General features: G+C 35.9%; 1 protein-coding gene across 1 annotated transcript in view; it reads left to right on the top strand.

Annotated features, from left to right (window-relative positions):
- LOC114357860 (insulin-like growth factor-binding protein complex acid labile subunit) overlaps positions 1-17,030 on the top strand; it is a 52,603-nt gene extending 35,573 nt beyond the window's left edge. The window contains exon 2 of the mRNA XM_028311645.1: positions 15,308-17,030. Coding sequence (XP_028167446.1) covers positions 15,308-17,030 — 1,723 coding nt within the window. The remainder of the gene's footprint in view (positions 1-15,307) is intronic.
- The last annotated feature ends 4,077 nt before the right edge of the window (positions 17,031-21,107 follow it).

Below are 21,107 nucleotides of genomic sequence, written 5' to 3'. Positions count from 1 at the left end.
AATATAGGGGGCGCTGTTTAATTTTTCATACAAAATTTTTCGATGACACTTTGAATACGCAAACGAAACGAACTCGAAAGTTTTTCGTACTAGAGGTACTGATTATTATCCTTTCACGTGAATCAATTTTGATTTAATGTTATTTGGTGTTAGAGGAGAAAGTTATAAAAAATAACCATTTCTCATCTTAGGGATTGTATACTTACAAAAAAAATTATCGGGAGATGCGAGCACCATTTCTGTGACACCAAAATCCATGTAGACAAAGCCGCGGGCAACGCTATGTGTCAAACATAATTAAAATCTTTTACTATAGGTGTTGGTATCATCGTCCAATTCAGGCCATTAACGCTTTTTATGCAGCTTCCTAACTTTTTATTGGTGGCTGGAATGAAAAAACTGAGCATTCTACTCCAAATGAAATTTTAAAAAGTTCTGTTAATACTCGTAGCACCTTTTTTGGTGACTCCGCACAATTTCCAGTGGCCAAACCAATCGTATTTAAGTGTGTAAGTTAATGTATAGCTGGTAAAAACGTGAAAAATAATATTTAGGCAACCGTTTTCGAAACCGATATTGGATTCGAACAATCGGAAGCACATTTATTTTTAAAATAAAATTTTTATGCGCTCCAAATTGGCAACTATTTTTAGTCAATGGATCCAATTTTGTAGAATTGATCAACGTTTTCAGACTCAATCAGGAAAATCAACGTTTTGCTCTTTACTTTCGGTACCTGCAGTGGACTGTGCGCGCAGAAATTGAACCTTTATGGATTTTTTGACACTTCATACCGAATATCGAACTTCTCAAATTAATATTAATACGAGTACAATAATAAAACGACGCAATTAAGATGATTATTTTATTATTTTATTTCTGCTCCTAATTCGTCCTACACAGTATTAGTTAGGTTAAAACAACGGGTTTATTTATAGTATTGTTTTCCTTTTAAGACACGATAATTAGCCGCCTACATTGAATTGTTCTCTGCGCTATTTTCGTCGTAAAATGTAGGCGAACGAATCATTTTTATGATTTATGAACAGTGATATTTTTAGCGGTTAATACTTCACCTGGGCTAGGGATATTGTTGGAAGCTTACTATAGCTTCAATTCAACAGAGGGCTTGGAGAGATTCGACGCGTGAAAAGAGGTTTTAGGCTTAAATCTAGTGTCCGTAGGTGTACCAACTGTAAGACGTGTATTGTACCCGGTATTATGAACAAAGTCAGCGTGTAAAGCTAGCTTAAAGGCTTGGACCACGTAGTATTTCACGGAAAGGTATAACACCTTCTTTAATACTACACAATACGAGTATGTGCTTCTTGTTATTATCAAGTATTCATCTATAAACGCCCTATAGATATGTGTGTGCTTAATTTAGAACACAATATGTAGCGATCATGTGCATAATTATAATCATTTGCACATTACAGAATACAGACTGCATTAATTACCGGTTGACACAGATGGCGACATAAACGATCCGTTAACGCTTGTCAATACGATACATACCTATAATTATTAAAATCTTAGATTAAACAAGCTTATGCCCGCGGTTTGTGTTTAGTTTGATTAAGAAACACTTTATTGCGTGCAGTCCCCCTTTTGAAGAATCTGGATAAAAACTTTCACGTTTCCCTGAGTTTGAAACTATTTATCTCTCTCCATAACAATTTTTTAAGTTGGTTTAGTCTATGGCTGGATTGCACCATCTTTAACTTTAACAAACGTCAAAAGTCTGTCAAACTTCTAAAAAACGTTGGTTATTATTATAGTAACGGTTAAAGTAAGGTGGTGCAACTAAGCCTTATATAGGATGTTCAGTTTGATTGAAACACTTTATTGCAAAGTTATTCCCCTTTGAAAAGCTGTGATATAAACTAGAGTTTGGTCTGTCGAAGAACTAATTGAGTGCGTATTCCCTTTAAAAAACCGGGATAAAAACTTTCCTATGTGTTTACCTGAGTCTGGAAGTATTTATATTTTCTTTACCTTTAATTTAAATCGGTTCTGTGGTTTAATAAAAAGGTTAGACAGACAGAGTTACTTTCTCATTTATAATATTAATACGGATTAATTAATTAATAAACCGATCTCCGATCTCTCCTCCGAAAACAGAACAGGAGGTGAGATAAAGATATTCTGGGGAATTCTTTTAGTCATTGATTTTAGTACCCCAAAAACCCGCTGACCTTTAAAGGTCTTCGAGGGGTGTACTTCACCTGAAGTAGGGAAAGCTAATGCGGCATTGATCCAAACGTGGAACTTTCCCATCCTAAGTGTGTAAGCGTTTTGTAATGATTTTCCCATTCGTTTTTTATTACAGAATGAGATAAAAACAATTTTATAATTTAACTTGATTTAGCTTTCAGATCATTCAAAGGTGAGGTTCTTTTTGCTGCCAAATAAAGTGCTTCTTAGAAAATGACAAATAAATAGTTAAACAGAATAAACCCATAAATCCGAAATTCTTATGACAAAATATTTTCTACGAGTAATAAAAGAGGTCTTTTTCACTTACTTTAAGTCGCACAAAAGGTACCCATATTCGTTTCAAACGCCATTACACCGTGATTTGCTTATGAATACGTCCCCAACAGTTAGTTACGGGTAAGTGTATGCTTCTGCAGCTCAGCCGAGCGTAAATTTTACGTACACGTACGAATGGCGAGGATCACCCGGCCCTCGAGATAAGACAGTTAAATACCCAATTGATTCGAATCCAAGGGTCGGGAATTACAGACCCAAGATCCAGCTCGGATAATATTGTGTTTATTGATTACTAAGCGTCATGGAGACTTGTATTGCGGGGTTAATGCGACCTGTCGTGCAAATAGTTTTAATGGACAGTCAAAAGGTAGTTTACGCCTCAATACTTAATTGGAGGTTATGGATTATAATTATTGAAATGTCGACTTTTACAGTCGAAGAAAAAGACTACAGAAAAAACAACGGCGCTACTTCATGAAATAGCAACAAAACATTCTATTCTAGATTCCACATTATAGCCTGACCAGGAACATAAAAACCCTGGCATAGAGGCGCGTCAATTGCATTTGATAGTGCAACACTGAGTACAGTCGTACCTGTGTTAAATTAATAGGCTAACTTTATGTATCAGGATTCAGGATTACGGGCTAATTTGATATTTTCATAAATTAACGAAAAAATATTATTATAGGTAACCTGGTTTAAATAAATTAAATGAAAACATCAATCGAGCTAGTAGGATTTATTTTATTATTCATCAATAATCAAATTCAGAACTTGAATATTCAACTGCAATGTCTGCTCATGAACGCTTAAAACTCGGTACTTCTTTCCGAATTCCATAAAATTCAACACTTAGAAAGTGACAAAAAACTTTAAAATAGGTAGTTGAAACAAACAACAGCTAATTTTCATAGTGGACTGTACTATACGATAAACATGTCAGTCAATTTGACACCCTTGTCGGAAAAATTATTCAATGAAAATATTGTCCGAACCCTTAGTATTTCTCTTCGACAAATACTTTAACACATTGTGAACCACTTTTCTTTCACGACTATAAAAAGATTTTAGCAATTTAATTCACAAAATCAATTGCGCACATTGAAAATAAAGTTTGTTTACACTTTGACAGCAATAGACTGACATGCAAGGTGACATGTCAATGAAGTTTTCAGTTACTGTTTCCATTAAAAGAAATTAGTACCATTAGTTTTCCGCAACATGGCGAGGGTTTTTATGTTCCTGGTCGGGCTATATATCTCTGGATAGCCGATGAAAGATTAAAAGTGAATGTAAAAAATATTGCAACAATATTCGATAAAGTTTAACCTCGCCGAAAGTGTCGTGTAACTGAACGTTATTGATAATTTGTTGCACTCAGGCGCACGCAATGAAGTTAGCAGTCTAGCCGGGTGAGCGCCGCCGTAATACATCGACGCACCATTTACCGGTATTCCACGAGCACAGCATAATATCATTAACTACCGGTGTTAACGAGCCAATCGAGATTTGTGTTGATAAACGAAACATGAGACTAATTGGCAACTTAATTGACACTAAAAGTAGACACTGCCAAAATCAGCCAAAATAAATTATGCACTCGCAACATTAACGCAGAGCATTTTATATTACTCCACCTGAAAAGAGTTTTCAAAATGGATTTAGTATGTAAATGTAGCGAAGTTAACGCTGCAAAAAGTGTCACAGGTAGAGAAAAGTTTGAACGACGAAAAGGGATGGGTGGAAATTCATCTCATAGGACGGATTGTTCATGCTAGAGAGCGCCAGGCGCTTTTTACTGGAGTAATTAATTACAAAAGCAAAACCCAGTGAGGACACAACTTCTGATAATTATGGAAAGTTCTCGAATAACTCAGTCGAAGGTAGAGGTTATGGCTTTTTCCAATAATACATAAATAGTTTTGCTCTAAATAAAATGCGTATAGAATAAAAATATATTGTTCCAATTAAGAAAATACAGCGATCATAAAACATGACATTCACGCTGATAGTGACAGAAAATAGATAAAAATAGGAGACACAAAAATTTTATAGAATTCCATGTTGCGATAACGAGTACCTAGTAAGCAGTAGATGCTGACTGATGTTAATTGGGAGCTTGACACCAATCAATTGACGTATTTTTTGACACCTGCCAAATCGCAAGTCTTTCAAAGAAAGGTAGGTTTAAAAAAAAAGGAAAAGTTACATCACTTTTACCGACACCCGGACCCTTATTTCGGAATACCGACACCGTATAGGTATAATAATGTTCTCTCGGCTTTAAATTTAAGTCTTTCCTTAAGTCTAGTGACTCGACATACGGAGGCATACCAAGGATTTGTTATAAATAATATATGAAGAAACATGCTTCCAGGATTAAAGCGTTGACGCTTGGCTAATTAATTTCAAGCTTTTGGAGCTGTTTGAACAAACACGCCGTATTATAAAATATATTAGGTACCTTCATGGTAATAAAACACGATAAAAGCACCTATTTCTTTTTTGCCAATAAAACATTTCGTGATTGAGTCTCAGACAGATTACCATTAACATTTGCCTCGTGAAAAACTTAATCTGCTTAAAAAATAGATGGCGAAAATTGTTAAATGTACAGTACAGACAAAAGACAGACAGACAGTATTAAACGCTCTATTTAAGCTACTTACCTATGTCTAAAAATTTTTTTGAGCATAGAAAATAATGATTTTGTTATTTCAGCAATGTCCATGGAATAGTCGACACGACCCGGGCAATGTTCAAAACAAAAACATATTCGCCACGGCACGCACCACGATAAAGTTGGTCGAATGAATCATTCTCGTGATACGTACCGGGCTTTTAAATAAATTTTGTTTTTTATTAGCAGCATTAAGGTCAGTCGCTCACATCAGACACTAATATTTTATTGTGATACAAAACCGTACCTTAAGGACTCTACACATCAATCCCGCTGACAACCCGCCTTATTTATTTCAAAAGAAACACGTCGACGACTCGCAGTTTCTATGACATGCAAAAATGCACTGAGTAAAAAAAAACGGTAAATTGTATGACAACTGCGTCAGAATAAAATTGACAATAATAATTATTAATTACGAATAGTTATTGTGCGGTCCTGCAAGCACGGCAGACGTGCAGCGGGCGTCTAAATCGAAAGCGCCCTCAGTTACACAGTAAGGGCATGCATGCATTAACGTTTAGGTACAGTCGCGGAATGAAAAGGTTCGTCACCTTAGTGTCGGTTTTCGCTTGCACTGGGTACTGTAAGAGTCAAACCTGCCAACATTACAGTGCAAGAAACAGTACTGCTAACATTTAAATAAATATGACGGTTGCTAACGAATAAGGTTTTGCTTGTTTATTTTTCTTTCCCATCAGTGCAATGCAGTGATGACATTGACCAATTGACAATCGTTTTTTTATTTAATAGACATAATAATGGCAGGTTGAACCAACAAGAAGGTTTTAGTTTATCAATCATGATAATCTTCTTGACAAGATAAATTGTCAAACAACTTTGATCAGAATAATTTTGAACTTTACTCAGAAACAGTTAAAGATTATTTTCTCTAACTCGAGATTATTCTGTAACATAGTTTCAAAAGGTAATATTATTATGTGCTCGCGATTCGTTGAAGGAATCAATTTGAAAACTGACGAACCTTTTCATTCCGTGACTGTACATAAGATGCCAATGTTTCGTTCAATGTGTCATCCATACCTAAAAAATATCCATCAATTATTTAAATATAATACTTACTTATTCTAGGTATATCTTTAATTTTCGCGACTCGACAACGGATGTACAATATCCGGCCCGGATATCCAGTTATAGATGGATTTAAAAGTAGCTAAAATCAAATGGGCGGGACGTAATAGCTCGTAGAGCTGATGGTCGCTGGCGCAGAAGAGTTCTCGGGTGTCGTGGAAGACGTAGGGTGGGCAGGCCCTCCAATAGGTAGACCGACGATCTGGTGAAAGTCGTGGGAGGTGCCTGGATGCGGGCAACGTAGGACCGGTTTTTGTGGATCTTGGGGGATCTTTGTCTCCTGTGAAACGAACGAACGAAAAGTAGCGCTTTGGATAATTATGTTACCTACATCTAATTATTATGTTTAATGAGGGTTTTCGCGATTGAAAAATCCGCCAGATGGCAAAACGTAGACGGGAGGTCCAAATGCTGCATGATTGGTGGATTTTGACATAACTGTCAATGTCATGTCAAAAATAACCAATCATCCAGCATTTGGACCTCGCGTCTACGTTTTGCTATCTGGCGGATTTTTCAATCGCGTAAACCCTCATTGGATCGGAGCTGTTAGGATGTTATTCTAAGAAATATGTATCAATTGGAAAGGGCTTTGGCTAACGATAAATTACTGAGGCCAATATTCTCGTGTTGGTCCCGCCAAACAACTTTTGTTCGCAACTATCCTGATAATGAAACAAATATTATTCTATGCGGTTGAGAGATAATATCTAGGTCTTGTCTAGTGTTCTTACAACTTTTAGGTTACTCGTATCTTAAGGAATTATATTATACTAGCTCTGCCCGCGAATTCAACGCGTGAAAATACATTTAAATAATATTTCCCGTTTTTGCAACATTGTTCTTGACTGTTCTGTCCCTATTGGCTATAAGGTGATGTTATAAAGCCTTAAACCTTCCTCGATAAATGGGCTATCCTAAAAAAAATATTTTTGTAACAGGACCAGTACTTCCTGAGATTAGCGCGTTCAATTATTATATTGTAGTTATTATATTATAAGTATAGATTAGTAGGAAGGGCACTATATTTATAAACGGAGTGCCAAGTCGGTAAATTGTAGTAAGTCCGTGTATATACGAGTAACGTTGGTCAGCCGGGACTAAGTCTGAGTTGCACCATCTTACTTTAACTTCAAAAATCTGTCAAACTCCATACATAAAGCACCGGTCATTGTTATTGTTACGGTTAAAATAAGGTGGTGCAACTCAGCCTAAGTCATTTTATACCACTTCACTGAGTGGACGCGCTTACAGAAGAAAAGTTAAGTGGTCAATGCGAGAGTCTGAAAAGATAGTCTCTAGTGTACATTAGATTTTGATCGAAGGGAAGTTTCTCACTTTTTTAATCGTCACCCTATGGGTGATGCTTTATTCGTTCGTAGGCTACTTGTACAAAGCTGAAGTATAAATTATTTTTGCAAAATAACTTGACCTATCCTAAGAAAGCCTTAGAGTTATGACGATTTACCATTTTATTATTTATTTGAGCAGGTACATAGTCAATGTTAATCAAGTTAAGCTTTCGTCTCACAGCTCGGAAACTTATTGAATTGTTTAGCAAGATTGTAAGTACCGTTTTAAATACCTACTCCATATTCAAGAAGCGTTGTCGGGTAGAATCTCTTTAGCCATTTATCGAAAGCTGTCCGCCCCGATGTAAAATTAGGCGAGTCAACTGACCTTTCGTAGAGCAAAGCATTATTAATGTGGTATTTTCTTTTGTAAAGAGGACTTACGATACGTTTTGTGTGTATTAAATGAGAAAACACATTTTCAACAAAACACTGTCTGGCTATCTTGTGATTAGATTTATTTTTTTGCGAAATAAAAAGTAAACAGATAACAATAGCATTCTGTAACCTATATTATGCTAATTATTCCAACTTCAAAATACAGACCATTCTGAAAGAAATTAGTTTATTAATGTAACCACAATACTGTTGACCCAATAAATCAAGGATTGGGTCGCTGGCACAAAGAAAACAGATTTAGTATTTGAAGAGTAAAAAAAATGAATACAGAATGTTCTTTCATTTCTGATAGAGACTATATCGAGTTGGGAACACTGATCCGAGTTCATTGTTTAAGTTTTAACGAGCCTGTATATGATGTTTATACGAGTATATACGCCCTGTATAAGTAAGTGCTTACACAAAACAAACACAAAGAAGGACGTTTGTTTTTGGCTAGGACTAAGTGCACGTTGATAAGAGGATTTGAAAAAGCTGACACTCCCGCCTGATTGATATTTATGTGAGAATGCATTAGGCAAGAAAATGTTTTTTCAACACATTCAGCTTATGGACGCCTGATGGGCGGCGTCATAAGGAGGTTTGATTTAAAACAAAACACTTTTACAAAAAAGGCCCTAATGGCTGTATAGTCAAAACATTTCATATAAATTTTGGTTGAAAATTAGGGCCTATTACAACTGCTTAAAATACTATAGTGCTTAGCTAGATGTGTCGTTGACCGTCTAGTGAACACCCCACTTGAATCCATCTCCTCTGACGTGGGTTCAAAGTCAGTAGTTTATTTGCCAAAACTCAATACCAAATCCGTAATGCCCTTTGAAGTATTTTGTTGCTTCATAATCTTCATAATCAATGTTGTCACACCGACCTTATTCTAACAATGGGATTGACCGAAATAAGATATTACTTGAGCACAAATTATTTATATCATTTGGTTTCTGTGTTTTAAAAATTGAAGCAGACATTGAGTAGAAAAATGCCTGAAATATCGTGTTTCATATTTATGTAACAACATAACTCGAAATGAGACTATTTTCCACCACTGCACTGGCTAATAAAATGAGGTAAAAAGAAACGAATTTTCCCTTGCCGAATATTACAAATTACCTTCCCTCCCAACCTTCAACAAAACATCATAAATAAAACATTTCAAATTACTATCTTAAAGAGCTTACAATTCGCATAACGCTGTTTATTTCTAATAAGCCCTGAATTACATCATCACAAAGCAGTACTATATTAAATACGACATCAAAGTCAACGAGGCGGAATTTTCAATCTTCGGTCAAAGGTTACGGCTCTTTGCAATTATAATATCGTATATTATTATGTCGCGTCTCCAAGGGTTACTCCAGTTTCACGTAACATTTCATTGATTTTCAACCGACTTCAAAAAAAGGAGGAGGTTCTCAATTCGACCCGTATGTTTTTTTTTTTTTTTTTTTTTTACAGGGTGTTAGGTAAATGGGTATATGAGCCGACACTAGCCCATGTTAACATGGTCATATAAATGGTATGGTGAAGTCAGAAATTTGATATCATCATTTTATTTTTTTTAATTTTCATACATAATAAATTTTATAAAATCCGATTTGTATGAAAATTAAAATAATTAAAATGAAGATATCAATTTTCTGACTTCACCATACCATTTATATGACCATGTTAACATGGGCTAGTGTCGGCTCATATACCCATTTACCTAACACCCTGTATATAATTAAAATACATAAGTAGGTATCAACTCTTTTGGTAAATTTGTATTTCTGGAAGTAGTAAGCGGTTATAGTGCCCGAAAAAATAAATGAAGTGTAATTTAAAAAATCTTATTTTTTAAATCGTTTAGAAATCTAACTAAATTAAAAAAAAATATTCACAGACGTGCCTTACAGAATTTTAATATAATTTTGTTAAATTTTACATGTGAGTCATGTTATTTTCGATTAATTTTCAATTCAGTTACTCAAGGTGATTATTAATTTAGTTGGCAGTCCATTAAACTTTATACATCCGAAGATTTATTTGGAGGCAGTTAAATATATTTCTTTCAATTTGATAATAAAATTCACCTGAAACCTAAGTATTATTAAAATAACAAGTCAGAGTGTTTTCACATTCCTATTATGTTTTTAAAACCAAAATCAAGTTCAGTATTATTTTTGTATTTATTATTATTTTTGTTCACTCGTTTAGATTAATTATTATCACCAATTACTTCTTGAATAGTAGGTGGTTAGGGGTGGCTGTGTGGGGTGTAGGGAGGCCACTAGTTGTACCCCATATTGGCATCTAGGGGTACCTACATTATTTAAGTTTATTTCACACGTTTAAATTAATTCATTTCATTTAAAAAGTTAAAATACATTCCAACTTTTTCCGACATTTCTGGCAAATACAAACGATAAAAATTTCAACAATAAGTAGTTGGTTTTCTTTTATTTTTTCTATTAATCATAAATCTCTTAAAAGGCGATATNTTTTTCTACTTTTTAATGTAGGTTTTTTGTATCTACGAGTAAATACATACTATACCTAGTTGAGTGTCAGTCGTCGGTACCTATTTAGTACTATCACAGAATAATAATAAGTACTACGTACAGAACTTTTATTTCGCGAAGGTATTTAAAAAAATGTATGCTCAATGTCATTAACAATATGGTGTAATTTAGCCTGTCTCAAGAGTCAAGCACCATTTTGTTGACAAACGTCAGTGATCGGCACTGCGCCGAAGCTATAGGGCTGACTTCGGTAAAATGATGTGACGTGAGGTGCCAAACTACGGAAAATGGCGGAGGAAATACATGATTTAGCAAGAATTATCATGAATAATATTAACTACTTATTTACCTCTCAGTGTCTTGAGGAAACTTAAAAAAGTACATTCTGTGTTTTTATTATTATTTAGGCAGTTAAATACTGCACAGTATTTAGTACACCATTTTCTTTATTTTCTTCCATCATACACAAGAATACGCGTGCGTCAATGTTCGCTCGTATGTGAGGCCTTGTCGAATAGTATCCTGTAGGTGGGCCATCGTGCGTGTTTTGTTTTCGATGTAAACTCGCGGAAATGAACAGGCCTGGTACTATCCCAAGTAACACAAAACACAATTATAAGAAGCGTACAACAGCATGAACCTACGTGCAGAGCAGTATTAAGCAGCATATGTAGCACTATATCAGCCGTATAAAAGTCTATAAGTGTCTTGTAAGCGCAATTTGGGCCCCAAATAATACGGCTTTGAGCATTATTAAAATTATTAGTGCTGCTAACCAGCGCTTATTANCTTTAAAACGTAAATCAATCTTAACTTCAGTGAATATACAGCTTGCGTGTTACTTGGGATGTTGATATTTAAACGACATTTAATTAAAACTGACCTAAAAGTTTCTTCACAATTAAGTTAAATACAGTTCAGTCTTTCTTGGAATCAATTCCTTTTAACTGGTTTCAGTACTGCTGCTCATTATACGTTTCGAACTGGAATTCTATATTTTCTGTTCATAAGAAAAGGCTGGTATATTTCAATATCAAGGACACGGCTAAAAGGCAAACTTTTTCCATAGACAAGTGCCTGAACGTCATTATCCGGTCGCTCGGCAAATGACAGGTAATCTAGGGTGAATACACGGCGCCGATGTGATTGGCGATTGGGCTAGACGCTAGAGGTCGATCCATCTTAATATTAAGTACGTCTGTTTCAGTAGGGGAGATCGAGGCGAGTTGTAACAGAGGAGAGTTGACATTCTTGATATTTTGGAATAACTACTAGCGAGCTCGTAACAGTGTGCGTTTTTAGTTCAAGACTCGAGTTAAAAAATACGCGCTGTTGCGAGCTAGCTGATAGTTAACAAGTTCCAAAAATCGACAATGTCATAACTCTCCTCTGTTACAACTTCCATTAATCTCCCCTACATCTAAGAACTTGGCAAAACACTGGTGACAGACGGCGCATGATTGTTCGTACGTTGTTTGACTTACACTGCGAAGTATTTTTGAGACAATTACCTAATTTTAAGTTACTTGTTTGATAAGATAAACGTGTCATTTTAGGGTTTCGTAACCAAGGGTTAGTATTAAGAATCCGCTATCTGTCCACCTAAAACTTTGTTGAACGTATTGGGGCAGAACAAAAATACTTATTTAAGGCAACAAAAATTTATTAAATATTCAAGCAGTGCGTTCTTTTCGCCAATATTAAAAAGAAAATTAACGTTAAATATTTGACGCGTTATCCTAAAAATGTATTTATTCGAGAATTTACTGAAAAACATCATAATGTTAAGTATTTATCGCTAGGAGTAGAAAACAATTTTAGATAATTTAAAGAGCAACACTTTACATAGTTTGCATAGCTCTCCACTCAATTCAATAGTGATTCTCTTAGCCAAAGAATAATTGGTACAAGTTTGCGTAGAGCGGGCTACCACAAATACTATACCGTATAATCCACTAAGAAGCCCAGCTGCATTGCAAAGAAATACTTAAACAGCTTGTGAAATCCAAGTTTAAGTCGTGTTCGTTATGCTAAGTTGAAGTAAATAATCCCTTTTTATATATTTAAACGTTACCTATTATTATTTATTCAGTCAAATGAAAATAAAATAATTTTACTTTATAAAATGTTAGGCATACTAGTCTAGTCAATTTAATACTTGATACTTTATTGCTTCTCCACATTAGCATTTAGGTCTTACAATTTACAATAGTTTACTTCTATGACATCAAAATGAACTAAGAATACTCATCTCCATATTCTAATAGTTCATTTGGTACCAAGTACAATATTATAGTCTGTATTCTCTTCATCTTTCATGTTTATACGTCTTGAATTAATGTTAGCAATGCGAAGTGAATTTCATTTGACATCTCTTGAAGCACTCTTCTGCTATAAAAAGTTAGAAATGGATATCCAATAGTCGAGAACCTTCTGTAACCTTGTTCGTCCGACGCGCGACATCTTAGTCCCAAGTACATACTTTTTTATTAAAACCTTGTTTATGCAATCCAATTCCATTTATGGAAGCTACATTTAGTTTACAATTATTGCTTTAAAGTTAGAGCAGTTTGTCGAGACAAGAAAACGAAGTTAAATGTTAATATTAATTTAGATTGTTTCTCATTCTACATAAGTCTAGGTACAGACAGACGAGAGTACATCAAAAACTCGCCCCTATAACAACTTACATAAGATTCCACAGTGTTTACCTTGGTATGCTGTTGTATTTACTTTAAGACTGCCCGACTTTCTACCGGCTAATAACGGTTAATGAGCTTAAAATGTTGAAGTTCTTAGTATATTTTGCTAGAAACCAAAATTTATCTGCATATTGTTTGTGTATTTCTATGACTAAATCAGATAAAAGAGCACATATTGCAGTCTATATCAGCGAAAGAAGCACTTAAAACTCTAGCAGTGTGTCCTAAATGCTCAACAACAATGGGATCGATATAATTCATAAACCATTCATCGCGTTTCAGAATAAACGCGTTAACATAAATGCCCGGGGGAAGTAAGAAAAAACACAGATGAGTTGATTCGGGCCCAAATTTTAATTATCAACGCGAAGAATGTACGCACGTTGGTATTAAATTTAAATTAGACTGAGACCATGTATGTATACCTATAGTAGGTATACATTGCTAAACAGCCCAGAGAAAATACATTTTTCCTTTCGAGTAGAAAGTTACACTATTTGTGAGTAACATAGGCACTATCTTTCTGTGATAGGCAAAACCTTGTATTGTATTGCTACACTACCTACTTTAGTTTTTCAGAATCGTACTTACCTACTTTCAATTCTACTGAAAACATAGTAGGTATATAAACATACATGGGACATTGTGTGAATGAATGCCGCCGGTAATTAAGCTATCTATTAGTGATACGGCACGTCGGTCCATTTAATCCTCAATTAGTTTAAATCACAGCAACCGCTGCGAGCCATCAGTCTGCGCTCCGCCTTATCGACGGCGAGCGATCGCTGAGCACTTCCACGCCAGTGGAGAGATACAATCGTAGATACATAGATAATTAAACGAGCAATTACTAATTTCAAAAGCTGTTAATGCCTAATTAAAATGGTTTGGAGATAAGTACCGGGAATGGTGTAATTAATGGTCGAAAAGGATCGAGTATGATTAACAAATTGGAGCGCTGAACGTCATTGTTATGTCTACATACCTACATCGCTGTGACGAAGAACCAATCGTATCGTGAAATAATTATCGCTTATTAATATGAGGAATCGTGTTAGGGTGTTTAGCAGTGAGTGTAACTCTCACTCACGACCCTACTATGGGTATTTAATTGCAAAGATTAATAACAAAAAGCCTAATAAACTTTAAATTTTAAACACGATAGTCTATATTCGGGTTACCAAAATTTCTGTCACGTGTTACAGTCGAAACCGCGATGAAAGAAGTCTAGATAATAGGTAACTAAATGAACGGACCTGGTTTAAGTCTGGCGGCGGGAACCGTTTTAAACAATTATTCTAGCAATTAGAACTTATGTGGTGAATGTGCAGATGAGTGACTGCCGTTCGTGCTCACTTAGGCACATTTTAAACGTCAGTCGCCATTTCCCTCCGCTAACAAAAGCTTTTATGGAAATTTTTCGTGTAATTTTACTTTACATCGGTTTTAACTGGATGATCATGGAAATGGTAATGTAACGATCTGACACAAATGGTGATATTAATTTACGAAAATTTGAAGATTTCTCATTTTGTGTACTTACTGCTTGATAGAATTTAAAGGGCCAGACTAAATGGTAGCTAGATATCATGGTACCTACATAATAAAGGCGATATTACTTGCGTTGTAAAGTCATAACTTAACTAACGGTGAATGAAAAGAATTTCTTTTTTTCATTAAGGTGCGAATGAATATTTCGGAATTTCGCGTAATGGTTGCCGCTTAGTCGTCGCGTCAAAAAGCCTTTTGTTATCTTCACGTTATTTTTCAGGCGGTTCGGATTCAGCGGACAAAGCGGGCCGCATATTTCACAAGACTGTAATCTCGTCCTAGTTCACAGGATTTAGGCAAGTTTTTACACTTTGCCCGGCTTTAATTCTTCTTGATTTATTCTGTCCGGCCGGCAGATCTCCCGGGAACAATTACGTACTGAATATTATGTGTACCTGCACACTTTTCTTGCAGTTATGCGATTTTTTAGTTGTGGATATTTTAATTAGCTTTTAAGTCCGTGATTTTATGTCAATGTTGACCGTCAAATTATAAGTTTCGTTTATTAAAGTTGTTTTTCTTTTGTTTCAGACTAACTGGGCGACATTGGCTGCTGTTAGGATGGACAATACTACTGGCGATCAACAACGACGGAGCGGAGATCACTTGCCCCGAGGAGTGCAGCTGCCGGACCACCTTCCACAGGGAGGAGGGCCGGCTTCTCCGGATAGCTTGCTCGCGGGGTGACATGCACACTATACCTGTTGACTATTTCGATAGGAACGCTCAAATCATCTCCATCTCAGCTCCAGCAGAAAACCCTAACTTCCTCACCATCGGACCAATTTTTACTCAGCCCATTCCATTCGTGAATCTACAGGAACTACACATTGTCAACTCAAACATACCATCTATAGGCCAGTACTCATTCTGGGGCCTACAAAATCTTAGACTTATCAACTTGACATACAACAACCTAACCAGCATAAACGCGGATAATTTCCGCGGGCTAATAAATCTCACCGAGCTCCATCTCGACCACAACAACATAGAGCAAATGCCGAGCGAGACGTTCAGACATCTCACCGCTCTGAAGACTCTGGTATTATCGAATAATCAGATCTCAACACTGGTGCCCAGATTATTTCGGATGTTAGCGAAACTGTCTTATTTGGATTTAAGTGATAATCCTTTAGCCGATTTAAACCCGGAGGTTTTCAAAGATATACAGCACTTAAGGGTGCTTAAGTGTAGACGATGTCTACTTAGAAGAGTTAATACTCAGATTTATCATTTGGTGCCTCATTTGGAGGAATTGGATTTGGGGGAGAATCTGTTTAAATACCTGACACCGGACGAATTTATCAGTCTTAAGAAGCTGAAAAAACTGAAGTTGGACGGAAACCAGCTGTCGGTCATTGTGGACTACATGTTCGGACGCAACCGCGAGCTGCGGGCGCTCTCGCTGGCGCGCAACCGCCTGGCGCTGCTGGCGCCCGCCGCGCTCACCAACCTGTCCGCGCTCGTGCACCTCGACATCGGCCACAACAAGATCGACAAGTTCCACCTGCAGACCTTCGCCCCCATCGTCGACACGCTCAAAACCATCAACTTCAGCGGCAACAACCTCCCGCTCAACGAAATCGCCATCGTCCTCCAAATCCTGCCCGACATTCACGGCGTCGGAATGGCCAACTTATCCTTGACAGATATTCCCCCCAACTTCTTTACATACAACGAACATTTGGTCGCTCTGGATATATCATGGAATAAATTAACAAAATTTCCATATAAATTACTCACGAAGACGAAATTCCTGCAGCGGCTAGATATATCGCACAACAAATTACAAACGCTGAGCGAGCAAGATCTGCAGCGGTTGGAGGCCATAGCGCAGATAGATTTATCAAAAAATACTTGGCACTGCGACCAATGCTCGGCCGGGACGATGATCGTTTATATGACCACGACCGTTTTGAACGCGACTATAAGGAATCTGAGGTGCTATGCGCCAATGCGGTTGCGGGGCAAGAGTTTTGCGGACATGAGCTTTGACCTGCTGGAGGCGTGCCCGAGCACGCGGGAGGCGCAGATGAGCGTGATCGCGGGGCTGATGCTGCTGTGCGTGGCGGTGCTGGCGGCCGTGGCGGGCGCGCTGTGCTGCTCGCGCCGGCGCGCCGCGCACTACTACACGGACGAGGAGAAGCGGCGCGAGCACGCGCACGAGCACCCCGACGAGCTGCTGGCGCGCGCCGAGCTCGGCAGCGTGGCCACCATCCACGCGCCCTTCGCGCTCGCGCCCAAGGGCAGCTAGCGGCCCGCCCGGCGGCCGGCGCCCGCGCCCCGCCCGCAGTGCGCGCTCAGCATTGCCATCCAAAACGAGTTCTGGACCCCCAAGCCGATCCCCGCGCCCCCCAAGGACCTCGAGAGCGTGCCGCTCAGCTACTTCCCGCAGCCGCCTCCGCCGGTGCTCGACCCCAAGGATTTGTGATACGAAGAAATCGAGGACGATCTCGTGTGACGTCAGAGATCGTCCCGAAGGACGACGAAAAGACCCAGAGACTCTTCGCGTGCGCATTCGAGTGCACAATATACAATTTGTCTTAGGAATCCGCACGGACATCCAATTGAAGTGTGTGATCTTACTGGTGAATGAAAATAGCTAGACATCAACTTCCAATTTTAAGAAAAGGATATTTTTCTACGACCAAAGTTTTACATGTAAGTTTTTCGTACTCCACTTGAAAGGACTGCTAATTATAAATTATGTATATTTAATTATGTACCTAAGATACTGAATCTAAATAAAGTTGGTAAAAATATACGACTTTATTAGATTCTATTGTATTAGAAACCGTAACAAATTCAGGGGGATGTTAACATCCTCGCCGAAGGAGGCTCTAGGCCTGACAGACCATGCTGACCCACCGTCAACTTTCGCAGGGTTTGAATTCTAGTTTCCATTCCCGTGCTGATTGTTTTGGTACTGATTATCTAAATCAGCTATTATGACAACCCTATGGGATAGAGAGATGACCATTATCTTCTTTATCCGTCACTACAATAGACTAGAGTGATATACATGGAAGATTATGGTAACGGCTGTTTGATGTTAAGTTATGAAAACAATATTATAAGTTTCAAGTTAACTTAGGCAACTATTACCTTGATGAGGCTGCCCCATTTATTATTTATAGTTTATTTTGGTAACAGTTGTATAAATACATACTTACTCGGTTTATAAATATTATTACAAATTCAGTGGTGAGTTACCAAAATATTTGCTAAAGTTACAGTCGGCGGGAGTTAAGCTTTCAAGTTTAAGTTAACTTCTGGAGTTGAAAATATTGGAATGTGTCAAAAGTACACCGTAAATATTTTTGTCGATAAAATGAGCTTACGAAATGTCGAAAAACCATTTTATAAATGTCAAAAATAAAACTTGATTTTATTCAGTTAATACATTTACAGTCACTTCTTAATGCGTCCTAGCATAATAATTAGAACTAGGTATCAGGGACCAAATTACTTTTCTTTGGTTTCCCTCATATTATAAAATATAGATGACTATTTATTTCTTGAAGGAATGAGGTGAAGTGAGGCAATATGCAATATTAGTAAGAATAGTTTGACCAAGTTAGCAAAAGAATTACTTAGTGTAAACAAAGCATGTCTCATAGTTCTTTATCATTAATTTAAGTATCAATAATAAAGTAACAAACAAAAAACTGTTTTTCTAAGAGTACCTATTCAAAATACACACTGAAAACAGCATACAAACTAATTTACATGTCATTATTTTAAACAGATCTTTGTTTTTTAATTTCATAAGTTTTAAGCTATCTTGGGCCAACTATTGTTACAGAAATGAAGTATATTATTTATATATATGATTTCTAAATGCTTTATTAATTATTGAATTCATGGGTATGTCTTTAAATATTTCAGTAAGGACTGAAAGTTTATAATTAATTTTAACCCTTAAATGCACGATTTATGGTTTCAACGAAATAGTTTCTTACATACCACAAAAATGATAATGATTTAAATTACCAAACTTTAGGCGAGTGCAATATTAATCAGTATTTCTTGAAGGAATCGGAGGATAGGGGTGGCTGAGTGGGGTGTAGGGAGGCCACAAGACGTACCCTATATTGGCATTTCGGGGTACGTCATTTTAATTTTCGGCAAAACCTTTAGAGTTAAATAGTTAATAACGTTCCAACTTTTTCCAACTCTCTGGCAATTCCAAAATTACTCATTAACCAGTAATGTTGTTGAACGTTTCAACTTTTCGTCATTATTCATTAAATTAAAAAAAATCTCATAAATTAAAATCAAAATAAAACCAAAAATCTAAAGCAAAATCCAAAAAATTAAGGCAGGTGCAATATTAAAAATGACTTACTTCAAGAATAGTCGGTGGTTAGGGGTGGCTTAGTGGGGAGTAGGGAGGCCACAAAAGTCCCCCATATTGGCAGTTAGGGGAGCTTTATTTTTATATGGAACTAAGATCTTATAAAATAAAATAAAACATAAAGAAAACATCAACTAATCAACAACGTTTTGACATTGCTAAAATATACATTTTCGAAGTAGTCGGCTGTGAGTGGTGTGAGAGCAACGGTATAAAAATTTTTGAATAATATTAGGTGTTTAATCTAGTTAACTAAACTTTCGGCCTTAAAATTTTTTGGGAATAACAAATGCAAATTCAAAAAAACTCTGTGTTGATTAACAACATTTTCAATGAAACTTTGAAAACTTTTGGTATCTATGAAATTGATAACGTTAGAAACGAATTGTTTATCAAAATGCAGTTTTAGTAACAAAATTGATATCATAAACAAAATAATAAAACGGGAATAATGAACGCAGTTGATTTTAAAAACATTTAGGCGATTTGATAGATACGCACCTAATATTGATCAGAAAGTATATTAGTTTACTTTAAAATTTACGATTCATCTGACTTTGTTAGCATTTTAGTTGCATTTTACAAGCATGCCCACCCATACCAAGATTTTATTTTTTAACCAAATCTGTGTACCCAGATAGGTTTTTTAATTTTTTTTATTTAAAATATAACATATTTTTTTATTTCCATTATTTTATATGACTTTAATTTTGTATTTCCATTTATATCACTATTTTTTTATTAAATTTATTACTTTATAACTATGCCTTAATTTTTTTTCCATTTATATTAGTATTTCTTATTTAATTTATTACTTTATGTTACTTTTATTTTTTTATTTCCATTTATATTTTTTTTAATTTAATTTATTACTTTATATTTTATTTCATTTTTTTATATTACTTCTTTTATTTAACGATTTCATTATTCATTATATGATTATTCAGGAAAGGATCGTTTCGTTTGAAGTTCGTTTCGTTTGCTCCTTAAGAGCAAAATGACGATTTGTAAGAACTATTTATTAGTCCAAACAAATAAAGAAATTTTGACTTTGACTTTTGACTTTGGCTATTAAATCATAATTACCTACATTTTAAATTTCTATTTGGCAGTGCTCAAGTTACACATTTTTTTCTTCAGATTATAGATTAAGTTTTGTCATCGTAAAATATTTGTTAAGCCAGTTTAAATTACGGGTATTCTTCAAGTTTTATTTTCTTATTACAAGTTTTTTACTTCATTTTAAAAACAGAATTTTATTTCAGCCATGTGTTTCACTGATGTTTTTGATTTATGTCTAAATTATTTTGGCAAACGCACCATCATCTCTTACTTTTTGACGCAGTCGGTGGTTAGGGGTGGCTGTGTGGGGTGTAGGGAGGCCACAAGTGGTCCCCATTTTGGCTGCCCGGGAACTATATTTTGACTTCCTATATTTGAAAATAACATCTTAGATAAAAATCGAATTTACAACGTTTTTGGCATTTTAAAAATGACAACAAATTCTAAAATAGTCAACAGTAAAAGCGATGAGGTCAACGAAGACAAAATTCAGTATTGAGGAGTAGCTGCATTCATTACGTTGATTTTATTCTTACTAGTGTCTAATGTTGTTGATTTTCCATCTGACTTATTCATGATGATTCTCTCAATTTTTCCAGTTTTTATTTTATATGTTCGGTAACATTTTCAAATGGTATTGAGTATCGTTATTAATTTCTGGAAATGTATATTGTTATCTTAATTGGCACTTTCATGATGTTCTGTGGAGGATTCGATTTTTCTGAGATTAAGATTCAACTCTTTGGATAGGTAGTTTGAGGATTTTTGTTTGATTTTAATTCATTACGTTCTTACCAAAAGCAATAAACAAAACTCGTTATTTAGCTAAATTTATTTGAAAATAATCAAAACGGTTGCTAAAAATTACAAAATCGGTGCAATATGTATTGAAATAATGTCAGATTGTGTTAT

The sequence above is a fragment of the Ostrinia furnacalis genome, unplaced genomic scaffold (genome assembly GCF_004193835.3).
Source record: "Ostrinia furnacalis isolate ACB-3 unplaced genomic scaffold, ASM419383v2 OfSCF3526, whole genome shotgun sequence".
In the NCBI taxonomy this organism is placed as follows: domain Eukaryota; kingdom Metazoa; phylum Arthropoda; class Insecta; order Lepidoptera; family Crambidae; genus Ostrinia; species Ostrinia furnacalis.
This window is presented reverse-complemented; position numbering and strand designations above follow the sequence as displayed.